Source organism: Bombina bombina, chromosome 6 (assembly GCF_027579735.1).
Source record: "Bombina bombina isolate aBomBom1 chromosome 6, aBomBom1.pri, whole genome shotgun sequence".
In the NCBI taxonomy this organism is placed as follows: domain Eukaryota; kingdom Metazoa; phylum Chordata; class Amphibia; order Anura; family Bombinatoridae; genus Bombina; species Bombina bombina.
The window spans coordinates 1,070,605,445-1,070,633,222 of record NC_069504.1 but is presented as its reverse complement, the minus strand read 5'-3'; the positions used below and the strand labels follow the sequence as shown (position 1 = coordinate 1,070,633,222).

Sequence of the window (27,778 nt, the reverse complement as noted above, 5' to 3'; positions counted from 1 at the left end):
ATAAGAGTATATCGTCGATCTGAAAAGGGAGGTAAGAGATGAATCTCTACGACCGATAACAGAGAACCTATGAAATAGACCCCGTAGAAGGAGATCACTGCATTCAAATAGGCAATACTCTCCTCACATCCCTCTGACATTCACTGCACGCTGAGAGGAAAACCGGGCTCCAACTTGCTGCGGAGCGCATATCAACGTAGAATCTAGCACAAACTTACTTCACCACCTCCATCGGAGGCAAAGTTTGTAAAACTGAATTGTGGGTGTGGTGAGGGGTGTATTTATAGGCATTTTAAGGTTTGGGAAACTTTGCCCCTCCTGGTAGGAATGTATATTCCATACGTCACTAGCTCATGGACTCTTGCTAATTACATGAAAGAAAAGTAGATTTGTCAGTGTCAATATCTGAGGAAGGATCTTCTGTTTCAGATAGATCCTCATCAGAAGAGGATGAATTATGTTGTTGGTCATTTGAAATTTCATCAGCTAAATGAGAAGTTTTAAAAGACCTTTTACGTTTATTAGAAGGTGGAAATGCAGACAAAGCCTTCATAATAGAATCAGAAACAAATTCTTTAAAATTTACAGGTATATCATGCACATTAGAAGTTGAAGGACCTGCAACTGGCAATGTATTATTACTGATAGAAACGCTATCTGCATGTAAAAGTTTATCATGACAACTATTACAAATGACATTCGGTGGAATAATTTCTACAATTTTACAACAAATGCACTTAGCTTTGGTAGAACCGATGTCAGGCAGCAATGTTCCAGCAGAAACTTCAGAGACAGGATCAGATTGGGACATCTTGCTCAATTTAAGAGAAAAAAACAACATATAAAGCAAAATTATCTATTTCCTTAAATGACAGTTTCAGGAATGGGAAAAAATAGGCCTCTTGATAGAGAAGAAAGCAGGAGGCAAACATCAATGGGGTATTGAAATAATGAAAAAAATTTGGCGCCAAGTATGACGCAAAACGTAATGTAAACTTTTTTTTGGTGCCAAAAATGACCGGAAATGACACACCTGCGTCACTAATGACCCCTTCTTGTGAAAGGTCACGGCGTCACGTATGACGCCGGAAATGACAAAATTGCGTCATAAACTTATTTTTTCGAGCCAAAAACTCTCCTCAAGGGTGATAGCTCTCTTGGCTAGAGTGGATATAGCACCCTCTACCTTAGGTACGGTGCACCGCGAGTCAGCAACGGGAAACATTTTCTTAAAAACAGGGGACGGGGAAAAAGGGATCCCGGCTTCTCCCATTCCTGAGCTATAGTGTACGACATAAGGTCTGGGACCGGAAATACCTCTACACTCTGTTAAGTTTATTAGACTCCGTAGGATTAAACAGATGCTCCAGCTGAAATCTAAAATTCAACAGCAGTCTCAGAGTCAGAGATATAGCCCTCTGAAGCCACTGAGGAATGATCCTCCTCAGATAACAGAGGCTGACTAACGCAGACATAGCCGAGTCAGAACTCTTTGTATGAGATATGTTCTTTCCTCTCTCTCTTACCAGCTATAGGAAAGGCTGATAAGTCTGCAGAAACCACAGAAGTTATCTGTGCAGCAAAATCTCCTGGTAAATAAATACTCCCAGGAACTTGAGAGGAACCACGGGGCAATGCATGTGAAACTGCTAAAGCTTGGGACGTTTGAGGGGGAAAGCTGAGGCATGGTACGGACAACATTATCCTGAGACACAGATGGCTCAGAGAGAATTCTTATTTTTAGACAAAAGCATATTGTTTAAACACGAGGAGCAAAACTGCACAGGAGGAATAATCTGAGCCTCCTAGCAATATAAACACTTGTCAAATGACAAGGCTAAATTATTATCAGAATCCATAACAATATATTATTCAATAATAAATTAAAGAAAATTTCTGGAGACCCCCATTTTTCTAAAAACTCCTTTAATAAATCTTAAACAGGCTATAAGCACCACTATACCTCAGCCCTGCTGAGGACTTACCACTCCGGTGACCGGAGAGAACCCCACTAGCATAGACTAGTACAAGTATGTTCTGGGATCCTAGAGATAGACCGAGTCCTAGATCGGAAGAAATTTGCACAGCAAAAACCATTCTAACATTCGCTCTTCAAGCAAGCCAAAATGAAAGTCGATGCGGAAGAGTGGAGTAAGGTCACATGACCGCATCAGCAAGGAAAAAAAAAAGTCTACTGCGCCACAAGTAAAAGCGTGCAAACTACGCTGTGATGTGGCCCAAGTAAAACACGGTACTTTGATCTATGGTAGTCTATTACACAAAGATTTCAATAAGTACATATAAACATATCCCTAACTCCATTTTGCTTCATATAATAGGGTAAAAGAAAGATCCTAGTCCCTCTAATATCTCTCAAAGCCAGCCTCATAAGTAACTGAGTTACTTTAACCCCCTAGCAGCCACAGTGCCCTACATAAATGTCCTAAAATCATTACCTCCTCAGAGATAATCTTGTCCCATGAAAATCCACTGAGAATTAACCACCATAGTGCCGAAGCCTTCTCACCTAGAAGGGAAAGCACTTACCTGTGGATATAGCTGTAGGACAGGAACAGCTTCTTTGGTGTGACAGATTAAATCAACTTCTGACAGGGACCTGTAGGCGAAGAAATAACAGTAACCAACCCTGGGTTTCTATAAAGTTGTAGCATAGATTAGATGTTAGAAGACGGCAAGGTGGTCTTTGCTTAACGGCTAAAAGCGACCATTACTCTTACTAAAGAGAATTACATGGACACAGCATAGCCTCAATCCTTGCTTGCAGGGAAAAGTACCCATTAAAAGGATTAAATATCTTCAGACACCATCTTCGCACATCCTCATGATGTATAAGGCAAAGAATGACTGGGGGTTTATGGGAAGTAGCAGGGATACTTAACAGCTCTGCTGGGGTGTTCTTTGCCTCCTCCTGGTGGCCAGGAGTTGAATTCTCACTAGTAATTGAAATGGATTTGTGAACTCTCCATGCCATTGGACAGAAATATTTTTAAAACCCCTATATTGTATGTGTGTGTGTGTGTAACTATGGATATATACATCTGCCTTGATCTAATGAGAAAGGACTGAAGTTTGCGTGTATGAGATAGTAAAGAAAAGTGTGAGAATATTAAAAATATAGAGCATAGTTAGTGACACACATTTTAAACACTGAAGTGTTTGGGCCTACAATACTGAACCCACGTTCAGAGTTGCGAAACTGCATTTACAAGCACTGTAAAATGCAGTCAACATATTTGAACTTAGCGTCCTTTATAAAAACCCGGTCACAAAGGTGAATTCTTGTTTGGACATCTTTCACAACTTTCAGATGGCTTTTATTATAAAATGTACTAGTATTAAAGCCCGTGTACACGGACCCGCAAAAGGTATTGTGGGGAATAGGGCCAGCGCAGAGTATTGAGGGGAATGTAGTGCTCACTACTACATTCCCCTTAATACTGTGGTTTCTCCTTAAGGCCAGGCATGTTTGTCCACCCGCAGTCTCTACTGCGCATGATTGCGTCGGACAAACATACCTGGACTGGACTTTTATTATATTGGATATTGCTAAGTTTTTTACAGGTTGACAAAATGTTGAGTTTAATTTAAGTAACATTGTATCCTTTTGTTTTATTCCTCTTCTCAGATTTTACAAAAATATTTTTTGCATAACATGTTGTTTAAAAGGGTCATAAGAATGTAAAATGTATGTTAAACCTCATAAGAAGCATTTTTGCAACATACTCAGCTGTGCATAAAAATACACCTTCCTACTTGAGTAATACTTACAATACCCAGCCACATGCCCTCCATCCTCTCTCAAAACTAAAGATTGTTTCCATTTCTTCAGGGGACAGTTCAAAGTCAAACACCTAGAAATCAAGAATCCATTAGCAAAGTAAATGAGGGACAAGCTACATTGCTGCAACCTGATATCAAGTCAGAGGCTAAATAAGGATGAATTCCTGTTGTAATGCTGCTGTTAGAATGGCATTAACAAAAATGCTGCCTTTAAAATGATTACAATTAAACTTAAAGGGACAGTCTACTCCAGAAATGTTAGTTTAAAAAGATAGATAATCCCTTATTACCCATTCCCCTGTTTTGCATAACCACAGTTATATTAAGACTAACCCCTTATTGCAGTTCTTTTGACAGACTTGCATTTAGCCAATCAGTGCCCTCTCACTTGTAAAATCTACGATCATGGTCACATTGTTATCTATATGGCACACAAACTTATGCCCTCTAGCTGTAAAAAACTGCCAAATGTATTGAAATAAAGGGCAGCCTTCAAGGGTTTAGAAATTAGCATGAGCCTACCTAGATTTAGCTTTCAACAAAGAATTACAAGAGAAAAAACATAATTTATGCTTACCTGATAAATTTATTTCTCTTGTAGTGTATCCAGTCCACGGATCATCCATTACTTGTGGGATATTCTCCTTCCCAACAGGAAGTTGCAAGAGGATCACCCACAGCAGAGCTGCTATATAGCTCCTCCCCTCACTGCCATATCCAGTCATTCGACCGAAACAAGACGAGAAAGGAGAAACCATAGGGTGCAGTGGTGACTGTAGTTTAATTAAAATTTAGACCTGCCTTAAAAGGATAGGGCGGGCCGTGGACTGGATACACTACAAGAGAAATAAATTTATCAGGTAAGCATAAATTATGTTTTCTCTTGTTAAGTGTATCCAGTCCACGGATCATTCATTACTTGTGGGATACCAATACCAAAGCTAAAGTACACGGATGATGGGAGGGACAAGGCAGGAATTTAAACGGAAGGAACCACTGCCTGTAGAACCTTTCTCCCAAAAACAGCCTCCGAAGAAGCAAAAGTGTCAAATTTGTAAAATTTTGAAAAGGTGTGAAGCGAAGACCAAGTCGCAGCCTTGCAAATCTGTTCAACAGAGGCCTCATTTTTAAAGGCCCAGGTGGAAGCCACAGCTCTAGTAGAATGAGCTGTAATCCTTTCAGGGGGCTGCTGTCCAGCAGTCTCATAGGCTAAGTGTATTATGCTCCGAAGCCAAAAGGAGAGAGAGGTTGTCGAAGCTTTTTGACCTCTCCTCTGTCCAGAGTAAACAACAAACAGGGCAGATGTTTGACGAAAATCTTTAGTAGCCTGTAAGTAAAACTTCAAGGCACGGATTACGTCCAGATTATGCAAAAGACGTTCCTTCTTTGAAGAAGGATTAGGACACAATGATGGAACAACAATCTCTTGATTGATATTCCTGTTAGAAACCACCTTAGGTAAAAACCCAGGTTTGGTACGCAGAACTACCTTGTCTGAATGAAAAATCAGATAAGGAGAATCACAATGTAAGGCAGATAACTCAGAGACTCTTCGAGCCGAGGAAATAGCAATCAAAAACAGAACTTTCCAAGATAAAAGTTTAATATCAATGGAATGAAGGGGTTCAAACGGAACTCCCTGAAGAACTTTAAGAACCAAGTTTAAGCTCCACGGGGGAGCAACAGTTTTAAACACAGGCTTAATCCTAACCAAAGCCTGACAAAATGCCTGGATGTCTGGAACTTCTGCCAGACGCTTGTGCAAAAGAATAGACAGAGCAGAGATCTGTCCTTTTAAAGAACTAGCTGATAAGCCTTTGTCCAAACCCTCTTGGAGAAAACAGAATTTATGTTTACCTGATAAATTACTTTCTCCAACGGTGTGTCCGGTCCACGGCGTCATCCTTACTTGTGGGATATTCTCTTCCCCAACAGGAAATGGCAAAGAGCCCAGCAAAGCTGGTCACATGATCCCTCCTAGGCTCCGCCTACCCCAGTCATTCGACCGACGTTAAGGAGGAATATTTGCATAGGAGAAACCATATGGTACCGTGGTGACTGTAGTTAAAGAAAATAAATTATCAGACCTGATTAAAAAAACCAGGGCGGGCCGTGGACCGGACACACCGTTGGAGAAAGTAATTTATCAGGTAAACATAAATTCTGTTTTCTCCAACATAGGTGTGTCCGGTCCACGGCGTCATCCTTACTTGTGGGAACCAATACCAAAGCTTTAGGACACGGATGAAGGGAGGGAGCAAATCAGGTCACCTAAATGGAAGGCACCACGGCTTGCAAAACCTTTCTCCCAAAAATTAAACACTAAAAAACTCTAAGCCATCTCCGTGGAGATGTTGCCTGTACAACGGCAAAGAGAATGACTGGGGTAGGCGGAGCCTAGGAGGGATCATGTGACCAGCTTTGCTGGGCTCTTTGCCATTTCCTGTTGGGGAAGAGAATATCCCACAAGTAAGGATGACGCCGTGGACCGGACACACCTATGTTGGAGAAAGGACAATATCCTAGGAATCCTAACCTTACTCCATGAGTAACTCTTGGATTCACACCAATAAAGATATTTACGCCATATCTTATGGTAGATTTTCCTGGTGACAGGCTTCCGAGCCTGTATTAAGGTATCAATGACTGACTCGGAGAAGCCACGCCTTGATAGAATCAAGCGTTCAATCTCCATGCAGTCAGTCTCAGAGAAATTAGATTTGGATGATTGAAAGGACCTGGTATTAGAAGGTCCTGCCTCAGAGGCAGAGTCCATGGTGGAAGAGATGACATGTCCACTAGGTCTGCATACCAGGTCCTGCGTGGCCACGCAGGAGCTATCAGAATCACTGATGCTCTCTCCTGCTTGATTTTGGCAATCAGTCGAGGGAGCAGAGGAAACGGTGGAAACACATAGGCCAGGTTGAAGAACCAAGGAGCTGCTAGAGCATCTATCAGTGTTGCTCCCGGGTCCCTGGACCTGGATCCGTAACAAGGAAGCTTGGCGTTCTGGCTAGACGCCATGAGATCCAGTTCTGGTTTGCCCCATCGATGGACCAGTTGAGCAAACACCTCCGGATGGAGTTCCCACTCCCCCGGATGAAAAGTCTGACGACTTAGAAAATCCGCCTCCCAGTTCTCTACGCCTGGGATGTGGATCGCTGACAGGTGGCAAGAGTGAGACTCTGCCCAGCGAATTATCTTTGAGACTTCTAACATCGCTAGGGAACTCCTGGTTCCCCCTTGATGGTTGATGTAAGCCACAGTCGTGATGTTGTCCGACTGAAATCTGATGAACCTCAGTGTTGCTAACTGAGGCCAAGCTAGAAGAGCATTGAATATTGCTCTTAACTCCAGAATATTTATTGGGAGGAGTTTCTCCTCCTGAGTCCACGATCCCTGAGCCTTCAAGGAGTTCCAGACTGCGCCCCAACCTAGAAGGCTGGCATCTGTTGTTACAATCGTCCAATCTGGCCTGCGAAAGGTCATACCCTTGGACAGATGGACCCAAGAAAGCCACCAGAGAAGAGAATCTCTGGTCTCTTGATCCAGATTTAGTAGAGGGGATAAATCTGAGTAATCCCCATTCCACTGACTTAGCATGCATAATTGCAGCGGTCTGAGATGCAGGCGCCAAATGGCACTATGTCCATTGCCGCTACCATTAAGCCGATTACTTCCATGCACTGAGCCACTGACGGGCGTGGAATGGAATGAAGGACACGGCAAGCATTTAGAAGTTTTGATAATCTAGACTCCGTCAGGTAAATTTTCATCTCTACAGAATCTATAAGAGTCCCTAGGAAGGAGACTCTTGTGAGTGGTAACAGAGAACTCTTTTCCACGTTCACTTTCCACCCATGCAACCTCAGAAATGCCAGAACTATCTCTGTATGAGACTTGGCAATTTGAAAGCTTGACGCCTGTATCAGAATGTCGTCTAGATACGGAGCCACCGCTATGCCTCGTGGTCTTAGAACTGCCAGAAGTGAGCCCAGAACCTTTGTAAAAATTCTCGGGGCAGTGGCCAACCCGAAGGGAAGAGCTACAAATTGGTAATGCCTGTCTAGAAAGGCAAACCTTAGGAACCGATGATGATCTTTGTGAATCGGTATGTGAAGGTAGGCATCCTTTAAGTCCACTGTGGTCATGTACTGACCCTCTTGGATCATGGGTAGGATGGTCTGAATAGTTTCCATTTTGAATGATGGAACTCTGAGGAATTTGCTTAAGATCTTTAGATCCAAGATTGGTCTGAAGGTTTCCTCTTTCTTGGGAACCACAAACAGATTTGAATAAAATCCCTGTCCTTGTTCCGTCCGCGGAACTGGATGGATCACTCCCATTAATAGGAGGTCTTGCACACAGCTTAGGAATGACTCTTTCTTTATCTGGTTTGCTGATAACCTTGAAAGATGAAATCTCCCTTGTGGAGGAGAAGCTTTGAAGTCCAGAAGATATCCCTGAGATATGATCTCCAACGCCCAGGGATCCTAAACATCTCTTGCCCACGCCTGGGCGAAGAGAGAAAGTCTGCCCCCCACTAGATCCGTTTCCAGATAGGGGGCCGTTCCTTCATGCTGTCTTGGGGGCAGCAGCAGGCTTTCTGGCCTGCTTGCCCTTGTTCCAGGATTGGTTAGGTTTCCAGGCCTGTCTGGAATGAGCAACAGTTCCCTCTTGTTTTGAAGCGGAGGAAGTTGATGCTGCTCCTGCCTTGAAATTTCGAAAGGCACGAAAATTAGACTGTTTGGACTTTGATTTGGCCCTGTCCTGAGGAAGGGTATGACCCTTGCCTCCAGTAATGTCAGCAATAATTTCCTTCAAGCCAGGCCCGAATAAGGTCTGCCCCTTGAAAGGAATGTTGAGTAATTTAGACTTTGAAGTCACATCAGCTGACCAGGATTTAAGCCATAGCGCCCTACGCGCCTGGATGGCGAATCCGGAATTCTTAGCCGTTAGTTTAGTCAAATGAACAATGGCATCAGAAACAAATGAGTTAGCTAGCTTAAGCGTTCTAAGCTTGTCAATAATTTCATTCAATGGAGCTGTCTGGATGGCCTCTTCCAGGGCCTCAAACCAGAATGCCGCCGCAGCAGTGACAGGTGCAATGCATGCAAGGGGCTGTAAAAACAGAATTTATGTTTACCTGATAAATTACTTTCTCCAACGGTGTGTCCGGTCCACGGCGTCATCCTTACTTGTGGGATATTCTCTTCCCCAACAGGAAATGGCAAAAAGCCCAGCAAAGCTGGTCACATGATCCCTCCTAGGCTCCGCCTTCCCCAGTCATTCGACCGACGTAAAGGAGGAATATTTGCATAGGAGAAATCATATGATACCGTGCTGACTGTAGTTAGAGAAAATAAATCATCAGACCTGATTAAAAAACCAGGGCGGGCCGTGGACCGGACACACCGTTGGAGAAAGTAATTTATAAGGTAAACATAAATTCTGTTTTCTCCAACATAGGTGTGTCCGGTCCACGGCGTCATCCTTACTTGTGGAAACCAATACCAAAGCTTTAGGACACGGATGATGGGAGGGAGCAAATCAGGTCACCTAGATGGAAGGCACCACGGCTTGCAAAACTTTTCTCCCAAAAATAGCCTCAGAAGAAGCAAAAGTATCAAATTTGTAAAATTTAGTAAAAGTGTGCAGTGAAGACCAAGTCGCTGCCTTACATATCTGATCAACAGAAGCCTCGTTCTTGAAGGCCCATGTGGAAGCCACGGCCCTAGTGGAATGAGCTGTGATTCTTTCAGGAGGCTGCCGTCCGGCAGTCTCATAAGCCAATCTGATGATGCTTTTAAGCCAAAAAGAGAGAGAGGTAGAAGTTGCTTTTTGACCTCTCCTTTTACCAGAATAAACAACAAACAAGGAAGATGTTTGTCTGAAATCCTTTGTAGCCTCTAAATAGAATTTTAGAGCACGAACTACATCCAAATTGTGCAACAAACGTTCCTTCTTCGAAACTGGATTCGGACACAAAGAAGGCACGACTATCTCCTGGTTAATATTTTTGTTAGAAACAACTTTCGGAAGAAAACCAGGTTTAGTACGCAAAACCACCTTATCTGCATGGAACACCAGATAAGGAGGAGAACACTGCAGAGCAGATAACTCTGAAACTCTTCTAGCAGAAGAAATTGCAACCAAAAACAAAACTTTCCAAGATAATAACTTGATATCAACGGAATGTAGGGGTTCAAACGGAACCCCCTGAAGAACTGAAAGAACTAAATTAAGACTCCAAGGAGGAGTCAAAGGTTTGTAAACAGGCTTGATTCTAACCAGAGCCTGAACAAAAGCTTGAACATCTGGCACAGCCGCCAGCTTTTTGTGAAGTAAAACAGATAAAGCAGAAATCTGTCCCTTCAAAGAACTTGCAGATAATCCTTTCTCCAAACCTTCTTGAAGAAAGGATAGAATCTTAGGAATTTTTATCTTGTTCCATGGGAATCCTTTAGATTCACACCAACAGATATATTTTTTCCATATTTTATGGTAGATTTTTCTAGTTACAGGCTTTCTGGCCTGAACAAGAGTATCAATGACAGAATCTGAGAACCCTCGCTTTGATAAAATCAAGCGTTCAATCTCCAAGCAGTCAGTTGGAGTGAGGCCAGATTCGGATGTTCGAATGGACCTTGAACAAGAAGGTCCTGTCTCAAAGGTAGCCTCCATGGTGGAGCCGATGACATATTCACCAGATCTGCATACCAAGTCCTGCGTGGCCACGCAGGAGCTATCAAGATCACCGATACCCTCTCCTGTTTGATCCTGGCTACCAGCCTGGGAATGAGAGGAAACGGTGGGAACACATAAGCTAGGTTGAAGCTCCAAGGTGCTACTAGTGCATCCACTAGAGTCGCCTTGGGATCCCTGGATCTGGACCCGTAGCAAGGAACCTTGAAGTTCTGACGAGACGCCATCAGATCCATGTCTGGAATGCCCCACAATTGAATTATTTGGGCAAAGATTTCCGGATGGAGTTCCCACTCCCCCGGATGAAATGTCTGACGACTCAGAAAATCCGCTTCCCAATTTTCCACTCCTGGGATGTGGATTGCAGACAAGTGGCAGGAGTGAGTCTCCGCCCATTGAATTATTTTGGTCACTTCTTCCATCGCCAGGGAACTCCTTGTTCCCCCCTGATGGTTGATATACGCAACAGTCGTCATGTTGTCTGATTGAAACCGTATGAATTTGGCCTTTGCTAGCTGAGGCCAAGCCTTGAGAGCATTGAATATCGCTCTCAGTTCCAGAATATTTATCGGGAGAAGAGATTCTTCCCGAGACCAAAGACCCTGAGCTTTCAGGGGTTCCCAGACCGCGCCCTAGCCCACCAGACTGGCGTCGGTCGTGACAATGACCCACTCTGGTCTGCGGAAGCTCATCCCTTGTGACAGGTTGTCCAGGGTCAGCCACCAACGGAGTGAATCTCTGGTCCTCTGATCTACTTGTATCGTCGGAGACAAGTCTGTATAATCCCCATTCCACTGACTGAGCATGCACAGTTGTAATGGTCTTAGATGAATTCGCGCAAAAGGAACTATGTCCATTGCCGCGACCATCAAACCTATTACTTCCATGCAGTGCGCTATGGAAGGAAGAAGAACAGAATGAAGTATTTGACAAGAGCTTAGAAGTTTTGATTTTCTGGCCTCTGTCAGAAAAATCCTCATTTCTAAGGAGTCTATTATTGTTCCCAAGAAGGGAACTCTTGTTGACGGAGATAGAGAACTTTTTTCTACGTTCACTTTCCACCCGTGAGATCTGAGAAAGGCCAGGACAATGTCCGTATGAGCCTTTGCTTGTGGTAGAGACGACGCTTGAATCAGTATGTCGTCCAAGTAAGGTACTACTGCAATGCCCCTTGGTCTTAGCACCGCTAGAAGGGACCCTAGTACCTTTGTGAAAATTCTTGGAGCAGTGGCTAATCCGAATGGAAGTGCCACAAACTGGTAATGCTTGTCCAGAAAGGCGAACCTTAGGAACCGATGATGTTCCTTGTGGATAGGAATATGTAGATACGCATCCTTTAAATCCACCGTGGTCATGAATTGACCTTCCTGGATGGTAGGAAGAATTGTCCGAATGGTTTCCATTTTGAACGATGGAACCTTGAGAAATTTGTTTAGGATCTTGAGATCTAAGATTGGTCTGAATGTTCCCTCTTTTTTGGGAACTATGAACAGATTGGAGTAGAATCCCATCCCTTGTTCTCCTAATGGAACAGGATGAATCACTCCCATTTTTAACAGGTCTTCTACACAATGTAAGAATGCCTGTCTTTTTATGTGGTCTGAAGACAATTGAGACCTGTGGAACCTCCCCCTTGGGGTTAGCTCCTTGAATTCCAGAAGATAACCTTGGGAGACTATTTATAGCGCCCAAGGATCCAGAACATCTCTTGCCCAAGCCTGAGCGAAGAGAGAAAGTCTGCCCCCCACCAGATCCGGTCCCGGATCGGGGGCCAACATCTCATGCTGTCTTGGTAGCAGTGGCAGGTTTCTTGGCCTGCTTACCTTTGTTCCAGCCTAGCATTGGCCTCCAGGCTGGCTTGGTTTGAGAAGTATTACCCTCTTGCTTAGAGGATGTAGAACTTGGGGCTGGTCCGTTTCTGCGAAAGGGACGAAAATTTGGTTTATTTTTAGCCTTAAAAGACCTATCCTGAGGAAGGGCGTGGCCCTTACCCCCAGTGATATCTGAAATAATCTCTTTCAAGTCAGGGCCAAACAGCGTTTTCCCCTTGAAAGGTATGTTAAGCAATTTGTTCTTGGTAGACGCATCCGCTGACCAAGATTTTAGCCAAAGCGCTCTGCGCGCCACAATAGCAAACCCCGAATTTTTCGCCGCTAATCTAGCCAATTGCAAAGTGGCGTCTAAAGTAAAAGAGTTAGCCAATTTAAGAGCATGAATTCTGTCCATAATCTCCTCATAAGAAGAATCTTTATTGAGCGACTTTTCTAGTTCATCGAACCAGAAACACGCTGCTGTAGTGACAGGAACAATGCATGAAATTGGTTGTAGAAGGTAACCTTGCTGAACAAACATCTTTTTAAGCAAACCCTCTAATTTTTTATCCATAGGATCTTTGAAAGCACAACTATCTTCTATAGGGATAGTAGTGCGTTTGTTTAGAGTAGAAACCGCCCCCTCGACCTTGGGGACTGTCTGCCATAAGTCCTTTCTGGGGTCGACCATAGGAAACAATTTCTTAAATATAGGGGGAGGGACAAAAGGTATGCCGGGCCTTTCCCATTCTTTGTTTACAATGTCCGCCACCCGCTTGGGTATAGGAAAAGCTTCGGGGGGCCCCGGGACCTCTAGGAACTTGTCCATCTTACATAATTTCTCTGGAATGACCAAATTGTCACAATCATCCAGAGTAGATAACACCTCCTTAAGCAGAGCGCGGAGATGTTCCAATTTAAATTTGAATGTAATCACATCAGGTTCAGCTTGTTGAGAAATTTTCCCTGAATCTGAAATTTCTCCCTCAGACAAAACCTCCCTGGCCCCCTCAGACTGGTGTAGGGGCATGTCAGAACCATTATCATCAGCGTCCTCATGCTCTTCGGAATTTTCTAAAACAGAGCAGTAGCGCTTACGCTGATAAGTGGGCATTTTGGCTAAAATGTTTTTGATAGAATTATCCATTACAGCCGTTAATTGTTGCATAGTAAGGAGTATTGGCGCACTAGATGTACTAGGGGCCTCCTGTGTGGGCAAGACTGGCGTAGACGAAGGAGGGGATGATGCAGTACCATGCTTACTCCCCTCACTTGAGGAATCATCTTGGGCATCATTTTCTCTAAATTTTGTGTCACATACATCACATCTATTTAAATGAGAAGGAACCTTGGCTTCCTCACATACAGAACATAGTCTATCTGATAGTTCAGACATGTTAAACAGGCATAAACTTGATAACAAAGTACAAAAAACGTTTTAAAATAAAACCGTTACTGTCACTTTAAATTTTAAACTGAACACACTTTATTACTGAATATGTGAAAAAGTATGAAGGAATTGTTCAAAATTCACCAAAATTTCACCACAGTGTCTTAAAGCCTTAAAAGTATTGCACACCAAATTTGAAAGCTTTAACTCTTAAAATAACAGAACCGGAGCCGTTTTTATATTTAACCCCTATACAGTCCCTGGTATCTGCTTTGCTGAGACCCAACCAAGCCCAGAGGGGAATACGATACCAAATGACGCCTTCAGTAAGCTTTTTCTATGTATCTGAGCTCCTCACACATGCATCTGCATGCCTTGCTTCCCAAAAACAACTGCGCATTAGTGGCGCGAAAATGAGGCTCTGCCTATGATTAGAGAAGGCCCCCAGTGAAAAAGGTGTCCAATACAGTGCCTGCCGGTTATTTAACATAATTCCCAAGAATAAAATAACTCCTCAAAGCTATAAACTATTAAAAATGCTTATAAATCAATCGTTTTAGCCCAGAAAAATGTCTACCAGTCTTTAAAGCCCTTGTGAAGCCCTTTTATTCTTATTTAATAAAAATGGCTTACCGGATCCCATAGGGAAAATGACAGCTTCCAGCATTACCAAGTCTTGTTAGAAATGTGTCATACCTCAAGCAGCAAAAGTCTGCTCACTGTTTCCCCCAACTGAAGTTAATTCCTCTCAACAGTCCTGTGTGGAAACAGCCATCGATTTTAGTAACGGTTGCTAAAATCATTTTCCTCTTACAAACAGAAATCTTCATCTCTTTTCTGTTTCAGAGTAAATAGTACATACCAGCACTATTTTAAAATAACAAACTCTTGAAGAATAAAAACTACATTTAAACACCAAAAAACTCTAAGCCATCTCCGTGGAGATGTTGCCTGTACAACGGCAAAGAGAATGACTGGGGAAGGCGGAGCCTAGGAGGGATCATGTGACCAGCTTTGCTGGGCTCTTTGCCATTTCCTGTTGGGGAAGAGAATATCCCACAAGTAAGGATTACGCCGTGGACCGGACACACCTATGTTGGAGAAATAAAACCTTGTTGAATAAACATTTTCTTATGGTAACCCTCCAATTTTTTATCCATTGGATCTGAAAAAGCACAACTGTCCTCAACCGGGATAGTGGTACGCTTTGCTAAAGTAGAAACTGCTCCCTCCACCTTAGGGACCGTCTGCCATAAGTCCCGTGTAGTGGCGTCTATTGGAAACATTTTCCTAAATATAGGAGGTGGGGAAAAGGGCACACCGGGTCTATCCCACTCCTTGCTAATAATTTCTGTAAGCCTTTTAGGTATAGGAAAAACGTCAGTACACACCGGCACCACATAGTATCTATCCAGCCTACACAATTTCTCTGGAATTGCAACTGTGTTACAGTCATTCAGAGCAGCTAATACCTCCCCAAGCAATACACGGAGGTTCTCAAGCTTAAATTTAAAATTAGAAATCTCTGAATCAGGTTTCCCCGAGTCAGAGATGTCACCCACAGACTGAAGCTCTCCGTCCTCATGTTCTGCATACTGTGACGCAGTATCAGACATGGCTCTAACAGCATTTGCGCGCTCTGTATCTCTCCTAACCCCAGAGCTATCGCGCTTGCCTCTTAATTCAGGCAATCTAGATAATACCTCTGACAGGGTATTATTCATGATTGCAGCCATGTCCTGCAAGGTAATCGCTATGGGCGTCCCTGATGTAATTGGTGCCATATTAGCGTGCGTCCCCTGAGCGGGACGCAAAGTTAGTTGGCATAACTTCCCCCTCGACAGAACCCTCTGGTGATAATTCTTTTATAGATAAAGACTGATCTTTACTGTTTAAGGTGAAATCAATACATTTAGTACACATTCTCCTATGGGGCTGCACCATGGCTTTCAAACATAATGAACAAGTAGGTTCCTCTGTGTCAGACATGTTTAAACAGACTAGCAATGAGACTAGCAATCTTGGAAAACACTTTAAAACAAGTTTACAAGCAATATAAAAAACGTTACTGCGCCTTTAAGAAACACAAATTTTCCCAAATTTTGAAATAACAGTGAAAAAATGCAGTTACACTAACGAAATTTTTACAGTGTATGTAATAAGTTAGCAGAGCATTGCACCCACTTGCAAATGGATGATTAACCCCTTAATACCAAAAACGGAATAACAAATGACAAAAACGTTTTTTAAACAGTCACAACAACTGCCACAGCTCTACTGTGGCTTTTTACCTCCCTCAATACTACTTTTGAAGCCTTTTGAGCCCTTCAGAGAAGTCCTGGATCATGCAGGAAGAAGCTGGATGTCTGTGTCTGTAATTTTTGCTGTGCAAAAAAACCCGCTAAAATAGGCCCCTCCCACTCATATAACAACAGTGGGAAGCCTCAGGGAACTGTTTCTAGGCAAAATTCAAGCCAGCCATGTGGAAAAAACTAGGCCCCAATAAGTTTTATCACCAAACATATGTAAAAAACGATTAAACATGCCAGCAAACGTTTTAAAATACACTTTTATAAGAGTATGTATCTCTATTAATAAGCCTGATACCAGTCGCTATCACTGCATTTAAGGCTTTACTTACATTACTTCGGTATCAGCAGCATTTTCTAGCAAATTCCATCCCTAGAAAAATATTTTAACTGCACATACCTTATTACAGGAAAACCTGCACGCTATTCCCCATCTGAAGTTACCTCACTCCTCAGAATATGTGAGAACAGCAAAGGATCTTAGTTACTTCTGCTAAGATCATAGAAAACGCAGGCAGATTCTTCTTCTAAATACTGCCTGAGATAAACAGTACACTCTGGTACCATTTAAAAATAACAAACTTTTGATTGAAGAAATAAACTAAGTATAAAACACCACAGTCCTCTTACGACCTCCATCTTAGTTGAGAGTTGCAAGAGAATGACTGGATATGGCAGTGAGGGGAGGAGCTATATAGCAGCTCTGCTGTGGGTGATCCTCTTGCAACTTCCTGTTGGGAAGGAGAATATCCCACAAGTAAAGGATGATCCGTGGACTGGATACACTTAACAAGAGAAAGAGGGTTTTTCAGACCCACCCTCTGTACTCTACTTAGCGGGTCTGGTTTCCCTCAGAGCACATCTGGGCAGCTGTCTAGTCACAGCCCGGCCGCACCATTACTCTCAATGTAGCTTGCTCCTGCTCTGTCTGACAGCGGGAGCGAGCTACATTGAGTGTAATGGTGCAGTCGGGCCGGGCTGTGACTAGACAGTTGGCCAGATGCGCTCTGAGGGAAAACCAGACCCGCTCAGTAGAGCACAGAGGGCGGGTCTGACAAACCCTCTTTTAGTAAAGGATGAATCCGTGGACTTGTCATATCTTATAGAAAAAAAGAAGAGGGTTTTTCAGACCCACCCTCTGTACTCTACTTAGCGGGTCTGGTTTCCCTCAGAGCGCATCTGGGCAGCTGTCTAGTCACAGCCCGGCCGCACCATTACTCTCAATGTAGCTTGCTCCTGCTCTGTCTGACAGCGGAAGCGAGCTACATTGAGTGTAATGGTGCGGTCGGGCCGGGCTGTGACTAGACAGTTGGCCAGATGCGCTCTGAGGGAAAACCAGACCCGCTCAGTAGAGCACCGAGGGCGGGTCTGACAAACCCTCTTTTTTTTAATAAAAAATGCCCAGCAATATTAGGTTACATAAAGCTAGCACTAAAATAAATGTTATATAATTCTGCACTGTATGTAGAATTATATAAAACATTTTCTAGGTTTACTGGCACTTGAAGAGTGAACTTGTCTCTGATGTCACTTCCTGTTATGAGCTGTATGAGAATATAGTATTGTTCTTCATGCAGCTCACTATTTTTCTACACAACCTAAACATATATTACATATATAGAGCCACTTACTCAGCTACCAGGCACCACAGGCTGTAATAAATAGTACTAGCTGCACAGAGTTTACTGGGCACAGCAAAGGAGGAAACCCTTTTCTAATTACATTGGCAGAAATAGATTGTAGGGACACAAACAATAAAGCTGAAGTTGCCTCCCTGCCCTGATAGATGTGTTCTGTAGTCGATTACAATTCCTGCATAGCCTGGGTAAAGCTGGCAACAAACTAGTCTCTGCAATAGAGCAGCTGGAACTTACATTACTTACACTGCTCCCTGGCAAGTTGTCTTAGCTGCCTTAACCAACGTTCCTTAACAAGTTGCCTTATTTCTTTTAAAGACAGACAGAACGTTGCTGCTTTTTATGGTGTACACAATACACTGTGCAGAGCTAGTGCAGCCAGTGGTAGACTGCCCATTTAAATAGTATTTGTAAAATATATATATATTTACATTTTTGCAGCTATTAAAGGGCCAGTAAACCTAGAAAATAATGTTAGCAGCTGAGTAGGTGTCTCTATACAGATAATACAGCTGGAAAGGGAGCGTAGAAAAATAGTGAGCTGTGTGGAGAAGGAACAATACAATAGTATCATACAGCTCATAACAGGAAATGACAGAGATGAGTTGAGTGTTAACATTTCTACTTTTATAGTTGTGAAAATAAATACATATATATTGCAAAAATGCTATGAGTCATTTTTCAAATATTGTATTTTGTTTTCTGACTAGTGTTCCTTCTAGCACAGAATCTGGGGAAAAAAGTTCTCCTTAATGAGTTAAAATTGTATGCTCTGAGTCATGAAAAAAAATAAAAATCGGATTTCATGTCCGTTTAACCCCTTGACTTCCTGGGAGGGCATCAATACAATTCAAGTATTACACCTTCAAGATTTCAATGGTAAAAAAGTGGTTAACAATACCTTTTTGTACTGGAGCTGTAATCATGACAACAACCAAAACCGTGTGATACTCTGATTACATTCTTGAGTCATTCTGTTTTTACAGCAATAACACAAGTTACACTCCTAGACACAATCTGAAGGGTACAATTTTACCTGGAAATTCTCCTTGATTCTCTCTGGAGTTATAGATTTTGGGATGACAACAATATTCCTCTGGATGTGGAAACGGATCAGAACCTACAAGGATATGAGTCATACAATAAATGTGCATAAATCACAGCTGTAACCAGTTTATACAGAAATAAAGAAAGTAGCTAACAGTCTAACTTGTGAGCTAGAGAACAAAGCCAGACATTATGAAGAACGCAGCAGACCAGCTCTGGTAAGCTAAATACACCCAGTATGCACATGGCAAGTAGATGGGGCTAGCTGTGTGAAAGAGTAATCACTACAGAGACTACTAAATCAGCAGAGTTAATTTCAACCAGAGTTTACATGTGCTCTGCTTGATTACCCTACCACCTAACAGTTTTTTTGTATTTAAACAAAAAACAGACTGATTTAAAGGGATGACGCTTGGCAAAGTTTAAGCAGTATGGGGGCAGGATCAGGCCAGTCCATGGCTCACAGTAGAAAATAAGAATAACTATCACGCTGTCTATGAAAGGTTGGACATAACTATCCCACATAATTCAGGACATATGCATAGATTTTGCATGTAGCGCAGTTTTTACACAAGCTAAAGCATTTCAGAGTCTTAACTTTCCCTAAAAATAACAGTGTACACAGAGAAAAAACATAATTTATGTAAGAACTTACCTGATAAATTCATTTCTTTCATATTAGCAAGAGCCCATGAGCTAGTGACGTATGGGATATACATTCCTACCAGGAGGGGCAAAGTTTCCCAAACCTTAAAATGCCTATAAATACACCCCTCACCACACCCACAATTCAGTTTAACGAATAGCCAAGAAGTGGGGTGATAAGAAAAAAGTGCGAAAGCATATAAAATAAGGAATTGGAATAATTGTGCTTTATACAAAAAAATCAAAACCACCACAAAAAAGGGCGGGCCTCATGGACTCTTGCTAATATGAAAGAAATGAATTTATCAGGTAAGTTCTTACATAAATTATGTTTTCTTTCATGTAATTAGCAAGAGTCCATGAGCTAGTGACGTATGGGATAATGATTACCCAAGATGTGGATCTTTCCACGCAAGAGTCACTAGAGAGGGAGGGATAAAATAAAGACAGCCAATTCCTGCTGAAAATAATCCACACCCAGAATAAAATTTTAATGAAAAAACATAAGCAGAAGATTCAAACTGAAACCACTGCCTGAAGTACGTTTCTACCAAAAACTGCTTCAGAAGAAGAAAACACATCAAAATGGTAGAATTGAATGAAAAAGTATGCAAAGAGGACCAAGTTGCTGTTTTGCAAATCTGATCAACCGAAGCTTCATTCTTAAACGCCCAGGAAGTAGAAACTGACCTAGTAGAATGAGCTGTAATCCTTTGAGGCGGAGTGTTACCCGACTCAACATAGGCATGATGAAATAAAGATTTCAACCAAGATGCCAAAGAAATGGCAGAAGCTTTCTGGTCTTTTCTAGAACCGGAAAAGATGACAAATAGACTAGAAGTCTTTCGGAAAGACTTAGTAGCTTCAACATAATATTACAAAGCTCTAACAGCATCCAAAGAATGCAATGATTTCTCCTTAGAATTCATAGGATTAGGACATAATGAAGGAACCACAATTTCTCTACTAATGTTGTTAGAATTCACAACCTTAGGTAAAAAATTCAAAAGAAGTTCGCAGCACCGCCTTATCCTGATGCAAAATAACGACCAAAGAATGCATGGGTTCAAAAGGAGGAGCTTGAAGAGCCCCCAGAACCAAATTCAAACTCCAAGGAGGAGAAATTGACTCAATGACAAGTTTTATACGAACCAAAGGTTGTACAAAACAATGAATATCAGGAAAATTAGCAATCCTACTGTGAAAAAGAACAGAAAGAGCAGAGATTTGTCTTTCAAGAAACTTGCGGACAAACCTTTATCTAAACCATCCTGAAGAAATATAAGTCTTCCAGACTCTATAATATATCTCTCTAGATACAGATTTACGAGCCTGTCACATAGTATCAATCACAGAGTCAGAGAAACCTCTTTGACCAAGAATCAAGCGTTCAAACTCCACACCTTAAAATTAAGGTTTTGAGATCCTGATGGAAAAAAGAACCTTGAGACAGAAAGACTGGTCTTAACGGAAGAGTCCACAGCTGGCAAGAGGCCATCCGGACAAGATCCGCATACCAAAACCTGTGAGGCCATGCTGGAGCTACCAGCAGGACAAACGAGCATTCCTTTAGAATATTGGAGAATACCCTTGGAAGAAGAACTAGAGGCGGAAAGATATAGGCAGGATGACACTTGTAAGGAAGAGATAATGCATCCACTGCCTCCGCCCGAGGATCCCGGGATCCGGACAGATACCAGGGAAGTTTCTTGTTTAGATGAGAAGCCATCAGATCTATTTCTGGGAGTTCCCACATTTGAACAATCTGAGGAAATACCTCTGGGTGAAGACCATTCGCCCAGGTGCAACGTTTGGCGACTGAGATAATCCGCTTTCCAATTGTCCATACCTGGGATATGAACTGCAGAGATTAGACAGGAGCTGGATTCCGCCCAAACCAAAATTTTAGATACTTCTTTCATAGCCAGAGGACTGTGAGTCCCTCCTTGATGATTGATGTATGCCACAGTTGTGACATTGTCTATCTGAAAACAAATGAACAACTCTCTTCAGAAGAGGCCAAGACTGAAGAGCTCTGAAAATTGCACGGAGTTCCAAAATATTGATCGTAAATCTCACCTCCTGAGATTCCCAAACCCCTTGTGCCGTCAGATACCCCCACACAGCTCCCCAACCTGTAAGACTTGCATCTGTTGAGATTATAGTCCAGGTCGGAAGAACAAAGAAGCCCCCTGAACTAAACGATGGTGATCTGTCCACCATGTCAGAGAGTGTCGTATAATCGGTTTAAAGATATTAATTGAGATATCTTTGAGTAATCCCTGCACCATTGGTTCAGCATACAGAGCTGAAGAGGTCGCATGTGAAAACGAGCAAAGGAGATCGCATCTGATGCGGCAGTCCTAAGACCTAAAATTTCCATGCATAAGGCTACCAAAGGGAATGATTGTGACTGAAGGTTTTGACAAGCTGATATCAATGTTAAACTTCTCTTGTCTGACAAGGACAGAGTCATAGACACTGAATCTATCTAGAAACCTAAAAAGGTTACCCTTGTCTGAGGAATCAATGAACTGATTGGTAAATTGATCCTCCAACCATGAACTTGAAGAAACAACACAAGTCGATTCGTATGAGATTCTTCGAAAATGAGAAGACTGAGCAAGTACCCAGATATCGTCCAATAAGGAAATACCAAAACCCTGTTCTCTGATTACAGAAAGAAGGGCACCGAGAACCTTTGAAAAAAATTCTTGGAACTGAGGCTAGGCCAAACGGTAGAGCCACAAAACTGGTAATGCTTGTCTAAAAAGAGAATCTCAGACACTAAAAGTGATCTGGATGAATCGGAATATGCAGATACACATCCTGTAAATCTATTGTAGACATATAATGCCCTTGCTAAACAAAAGGCAGGATAGTCCTACAGTAACCATCTTGAATGTTGGTATCCTTACATAACGATTCAATATTGATAGATCCGGAACTGGTCTGAAGGAATTGACCTTCTTTGGTACAATGAAGAGATAAAATAAAACCCCAGCCCCTGTTCCAGAACTGGCATAATTACTCCAGCCAACTCTAGATCTGAAACACATTTCAGAAATGCTGAGCCTTTGCTGTGTTAACTGGGACACGGGAAAGAAAAAAATCTCTTAGCAGGAGGCCTTAACTGAAGCCAATTCTGTACCTTTCTGAAACAATGTTCTGAAAGCAGAAATTGAGAACGGAATTGATCCAAATTTCTTTGAAGAAAACGTAATCTGCCCCATACCAGCTGAGCTGGAATAAGGTCCGCACCTTCATGGGTACTTAGGAGCTGGCTATAGGTTTTCTATAAGGCTTGGATATATTCCAAACTGGAAATAGTTTCCAAACTGATACCGCTCCTGAGGATGAAGGATCAGGCTTTTGTTCCTTATTGTGAGGAAAGGAACGAAAATGATTATTAGACCTAAATTTACCTTAGATTTTTTATCCTTTGGTAAAAAAGTTCCCTTCCTTCCAGAAACAGTTGAGATAATAATTTATTACCCTGGAAAGAAAGGGAAAGCAAAGTTGACTTAGAAGACATATCAGCATTCCAAGTTTAATCCATAAAGCTTTTCTAGCTAAAATAGCTAGAGACATATACCTGACATCAACTCTAATGATATCAAAAACAGAATTTATGTTTACCTGATAAATTACTTTCTCCAACGGTGTGTCCGGTCCACGGCGTCATCCTTACTTGTGGGATATTCTCTTCCCCAACAGGAAATGGCAAAGAGCCCAGCAAAGCTGGTCACATGATCCCTCCTAGGCTCCGCCTTCCCCAGTCATTCTCTTTGCCGTTGTACAGGCAACATCTCCACGGAGATGGCTTAGAGTTTTTTGGTGTTTAAATGTAGTTTTTATTCTTCAAGAGTTTGTTATTTTAAAATAGTGCTGGTATGTACTATTTACTCTGAAACAGAAAAGAGATGAAGATTTCTGTTTGTAAGAGGAAAATGATTTTAGCAACCGTTACTAAAATCGATGGCTGTTTCCACACAGGACTGTTGAGAGGAATTAACTTCAGTTGGGGGAAACAGTGAGCAGACTTTTGCTGCTTGAGGTATGACACATTTCTAACAAGACTTGGTAATGCTGGAAGCTGTCATTTTCCCTATGGGATCCGGTAAGCCATTTTTATTAAATAAGAATAAAAGGGCTTCACAAGGGCTTTAAAGACTGGTAGACATTTTTCTGGGCTAAAACGATTGATTTATAAGCATTTTTAATAGTTTATAGCTTTGAGGAGTTATTTTATTCTTGGGAATTATGTTAAATAACCGGCAGGCACTGTATTGGACACCTTTTTCACTGGGGGCCTTCTCTAATCATAGGCAGAGCCTCATTTTCGCGCCACTAATGCGCAGTTGTTTTTGGGAAGCAAGGCATGCAGATGCATGTGTGAGGAGCTCAGATACATAGAAAAAGCTTACTGAAGGCGTCATTTGGTATCGTATTCCCCTCTGGGCTTGGTTGGGTCTCAGCAAAGCAGATACCAGGGACTGTATAGGGGTTAAATATAAAAACGGCTCCGGTTCCGTTATTTTAAGAGTTAAAGCTTTCAAATTTGGTGTGCAATACTTTTAAGGCTTTAAGACCACGGCGTCATCCTTACTTGTGGGATATTCTCTTCCCCAACAGGAAATGGCAAAAAGCCCAGCAAAGCTGGTCACATGATCCCTCCTAGGCTCCGCCTACCCCAGTCATTCGACCGACGTTAAGGAGGAATATTTGCATAGGAGAAACCATATGATACCGTGGTGACTGTAGTTAAAGAAAATAAATTATCAGACCTGATTAAAAAACCAGGGCGGGCCGTGGACCGGACACACCGTTGGAGAAAGTAATTTATCAGGTAAACATAAATTCTGTTTTCTCCAACATAGGTGTGTCCGGTCCACGGCGTCATCCTTACTTGTGGGAACCAATACCAAAGCTTTAGGACACGGATGAAGGGAGGGAGCAAATCAGGTCACCTAAATGGAAGGCACCACGGCTTGCAAAACCTTTCTCCCAAAAACAGCCTCAGAAGAAGCAAAAGTATCAAACTTGTAAAATTTGGTAAAAGTGTGCAGTGAAGACCAAGTCGCTGCCCTACATATCTGATCAACAGAAGCCTCGTTCTTGAAGGCCCATGTGGAAGCCACAGCCCTAGTGGAATGAGCTGTGATTCTTTCAGGAGGCTGCCGTCCGGCAGTCTCGTAAGCCAATCTGATGATGCTTTTAATCCAAAAAGAGAGAGAGGTAGAAGTTGCTTTTTGACCTCTCCTTTTACCAGAATAAACAACAAACAAGGAAGATGTTTGTCTAAAATCCTTTGTAGCATCTAAATAGAATTTTAGAGCGCGAACAACATCCAAATTATGCAACAAACGTTCCTTCTTCGAAACTGGTTTCGGACACAAAGAAGGCACGACTATCTCCTGGTTAATGTTTTTGTTAGAAACAACTTTTGGAAGAAAACCAGGTTTAGTACGTAAAACCACCTTATCTGCATGGAACACCAGATAAGGAGGAGAACACTGCAGAGCAGATAATTCTGAAACTCTTCTAGCAGAAGAAATTGCAACCAAAAACAAAACTTTCCAAGATAATAACTTAATATCAACGGAATGTAAGGGTTCAAACGGAACCCCCTGAAGAACTGAAAGAACTAAGTTGAGACTCCAAGGAGGAGTCAAAGGTTTGTAAACAGGCTTGATTCTAACCAGAGCCTGAACAAAGGCTTGAACAACTGGCACAGCTGCCAGCTTTTTGTGAAGTAACACAGACAAGGCAGAAATCTGTCCCTTCAAGGAACTTGCAGATAATCCTTTCTCCAATCCTTCTTGGAGAAAGGATAGAATCTTAGGAATCTTTACCTTGTCCCAGGGGAATCCTTTAGATTCACACCAACAGATATATTTTTTCCATATTTTGTGGTAAATTTTTCTAGTTACAGGCTTTCTGGCCTGAACAAGAGTATCAATAACAGAATCTGAGAACCCTCGTTTTGATAAAATCAAGCGTTCAATCTCCAAGCAGTCAGCTGGAGTGAGACCAGATTCGGATGTTCGAACGGACCTTGAACAAGAAGGTCTCGTCTCAAAGGTAGCTTCCATGGTGGATCCGATGACATATTCACCAGATCTGCATACCAAGTCCTGCGTGGTCACGCAGGAGCTATCAAGATCACCGACGCCCTCTCCTGATGGATCCTGGCTACCAGCCTGGGGATGAGAGGAAACGGCGGGAATACATAAGCTAGTTTGAAGGTCCAAGGTGCTACTAGTGCATCTACTAGAGTCGCCTTGGGATCCCTGGATCTGGACCCGTAGCAAGGAACCTTGAAGTTCTGACGAGAGGCCATCAGATCCATGTCTGGAATGCCCCACAGTTGAGTGATTTGGGCAAAGATTTCCGGATGGAGTTCCCACTCCCCCGGATGCAATGTCTGACGACTCAGAAAATCCGCTTCCCAATTTTCCACTCCTGGGATGTGGATTGCAGACAGGTGGCAGGAGCGAGTCTCCGCCCATTGAATGATTTTGGTCACTTCTTCCATCGCCAGGGAACTCCTTGTTCCCCCCTGATGGTTGATGTACGCAACAGTCGTCATGTTGTCTGATTGAAACCGTATGAACTTGGCCTTCGCTAGCTGAGGCTAAGCCTTGAGAGCATTGAATATCGCTCTCAGTTCCAGAATATTTATCGGTAGAAGAGATTCTTCCCGAGACCAAAGACCCTGAGCTTTCAGGGATCCCCAGACCGCGCCCCAGCCCATCAGACTGGCGTCGGTCGTGACAATGACCCACTCTGGTCTGCGGAAGGTCATCCCTTGTGACAGGTTGTCCAGGGACAGCCACCAACGGAGTGAGTCTCTGGTCCTCTGATTTACTTGTATCTTCGGAGACAAGTCTGTATAGTCCCCATTCCACTGACTGAGCATGCACAGTTGTAATGGTCTTAGATGAATGCGCGCAAAAGGAACTATGTCCATTGCCGCTACCATCAAACCTATTACTTCCATGCACTGCGCTATGGAAGGAAGAGGAACGGAATGAAGTGTCCGACAAGAGTTTAGAAGTTTTGTTTTTCTGGCCTCTGTCAGAAAAATCCTCATTTCTAAGGAGTCTATTATTGTTCCCAAGAAGGGAACCCTTGTCGACGGAGATAGAGAACTCTTTTCCACGTTCACTTTCCATCCGTGAGATCTGAGAAAGGCCAGGACTATGTCCGTGTGAGCCTTTGCTTGAGGAAGGGACGACGCTTGAATCAGAATGTCGTCCAAGTAAGGTACTACTGCAATGCCCCTTGGTCTTAGCACCGCTAGAAGGGACCCTAGTACCTTTGTGAAAATCCTTGGAGCAGTGGCTAATCCGAAAGGAAGCGCCACGAACTGGTAATGCTTGTCCAGGAATGCGAACCTTAGGAACCGATGATGTTCCTTGTGGATAGGAATATGTAGATACGCATCCTTTAAATCCACCGTGGTCATGAATTGACCTTCCTGGATGGAAGGAAGAATTGTTCGAATGGTTTCCATCTTGAACGATGGAACCTTGAGAAACTTGTTTAAGATCTTGAGATCTAAGATTGGTCTGAACGTTCCCTCTTTTTTGGGAACTATGAACAGATTGGAGTAGAACCCCATCCCTTGTTCTCCTAATGGAACAGGATGAATCACTCCCATTTTTAGCAGGTCTTCTACACAATGTAAGAATGCCTGTCTTTTTATGTGGTCTGAAGACAATTGAGACCTGTGGAACCTCCCCCTTGGGGGAAGCCCCTTGAATTCCAGAAGATAACCTTGGGAGACTATTTCTAGTGCCCAAGGATCCAGAACATCTCTTGCCCAAGCCTGAGCGAAGAGAGAGAGTCTGCCCCCCACCAGATCCGGTCCCGGATCGGGGGCCAACATTTCATGCTGTCTTGGTAGCAGTGGCAGGTTTCTTGGCCTGCTTTCCCTTGTTCCAGCCTTGCATTGGTCTCCAGGCTGGCTTGGCTTGAGAAGTATTACCCTCTTGCTTAGAGGACGTAGCACTTGGGGCTGGTCCGTTTCTACGAAAGGGACGAAAATTAGGTTTATTTTTGGCCTTGAAAGACCTATCCTGAGGAAGGGCGTGGCCCTTACCCCCAGTGATATCAGAGATAATCTCTTTCAAGTCAGGGCCAAACAGCGTTTTCCCCTTGAAAGGAATGTTAAGTAGTTTGTTCTTGGAAGACGCATCCGCTGACCAAGATTTCAACCAAAGCGCTCTGCGCGCCACAATAGCAAACCCAGAATTTTTCGCCGCTAACCTAGCCAATTGCAAAGTGGCGTCTAGGGTGAAAGAATTAGCCAATTTGAGAGCACGGATTCTGTCCATAATCTCCTCATAAGGAGGAGAATCACTATCGATCGCCTTAACTAGTTCATCGAACCAGAAACACGCGGCTGTAGTGACAGGGACAATGCAT

At 42.8% G+C, this 27,778-nt stretch overlaps 1 protein-coding gene across 1 annotated transcript in view; it reads right to left on the bottom strand.

Annotated features, from left to right (window-relative positions):
- The window catches only part of LOC128664194 (aldo-keto reductase family 1 member B1), a 273,590-nt gene that overhangs the window by 15,368 nt on the left and 230,444 nt on the right, over positions 1–27,778 (bottom strand). Inside the window, exons 8-9 of the mRNA XM_053718958.1 lie at positions 18,690–18,773; positions 3,790–3,872 (exon numbers count right to left, since the gene is read on the bottom strand). Coding sequence (XP_053574933.1) covers positions 3,790–3,872; positions 18,690–18,773 — 167 coding nt within the window. The remainder of the gene's footprint in view (positions 1–3,789; positions 3,873–18,689; positions 18,774–27,778) is intronic.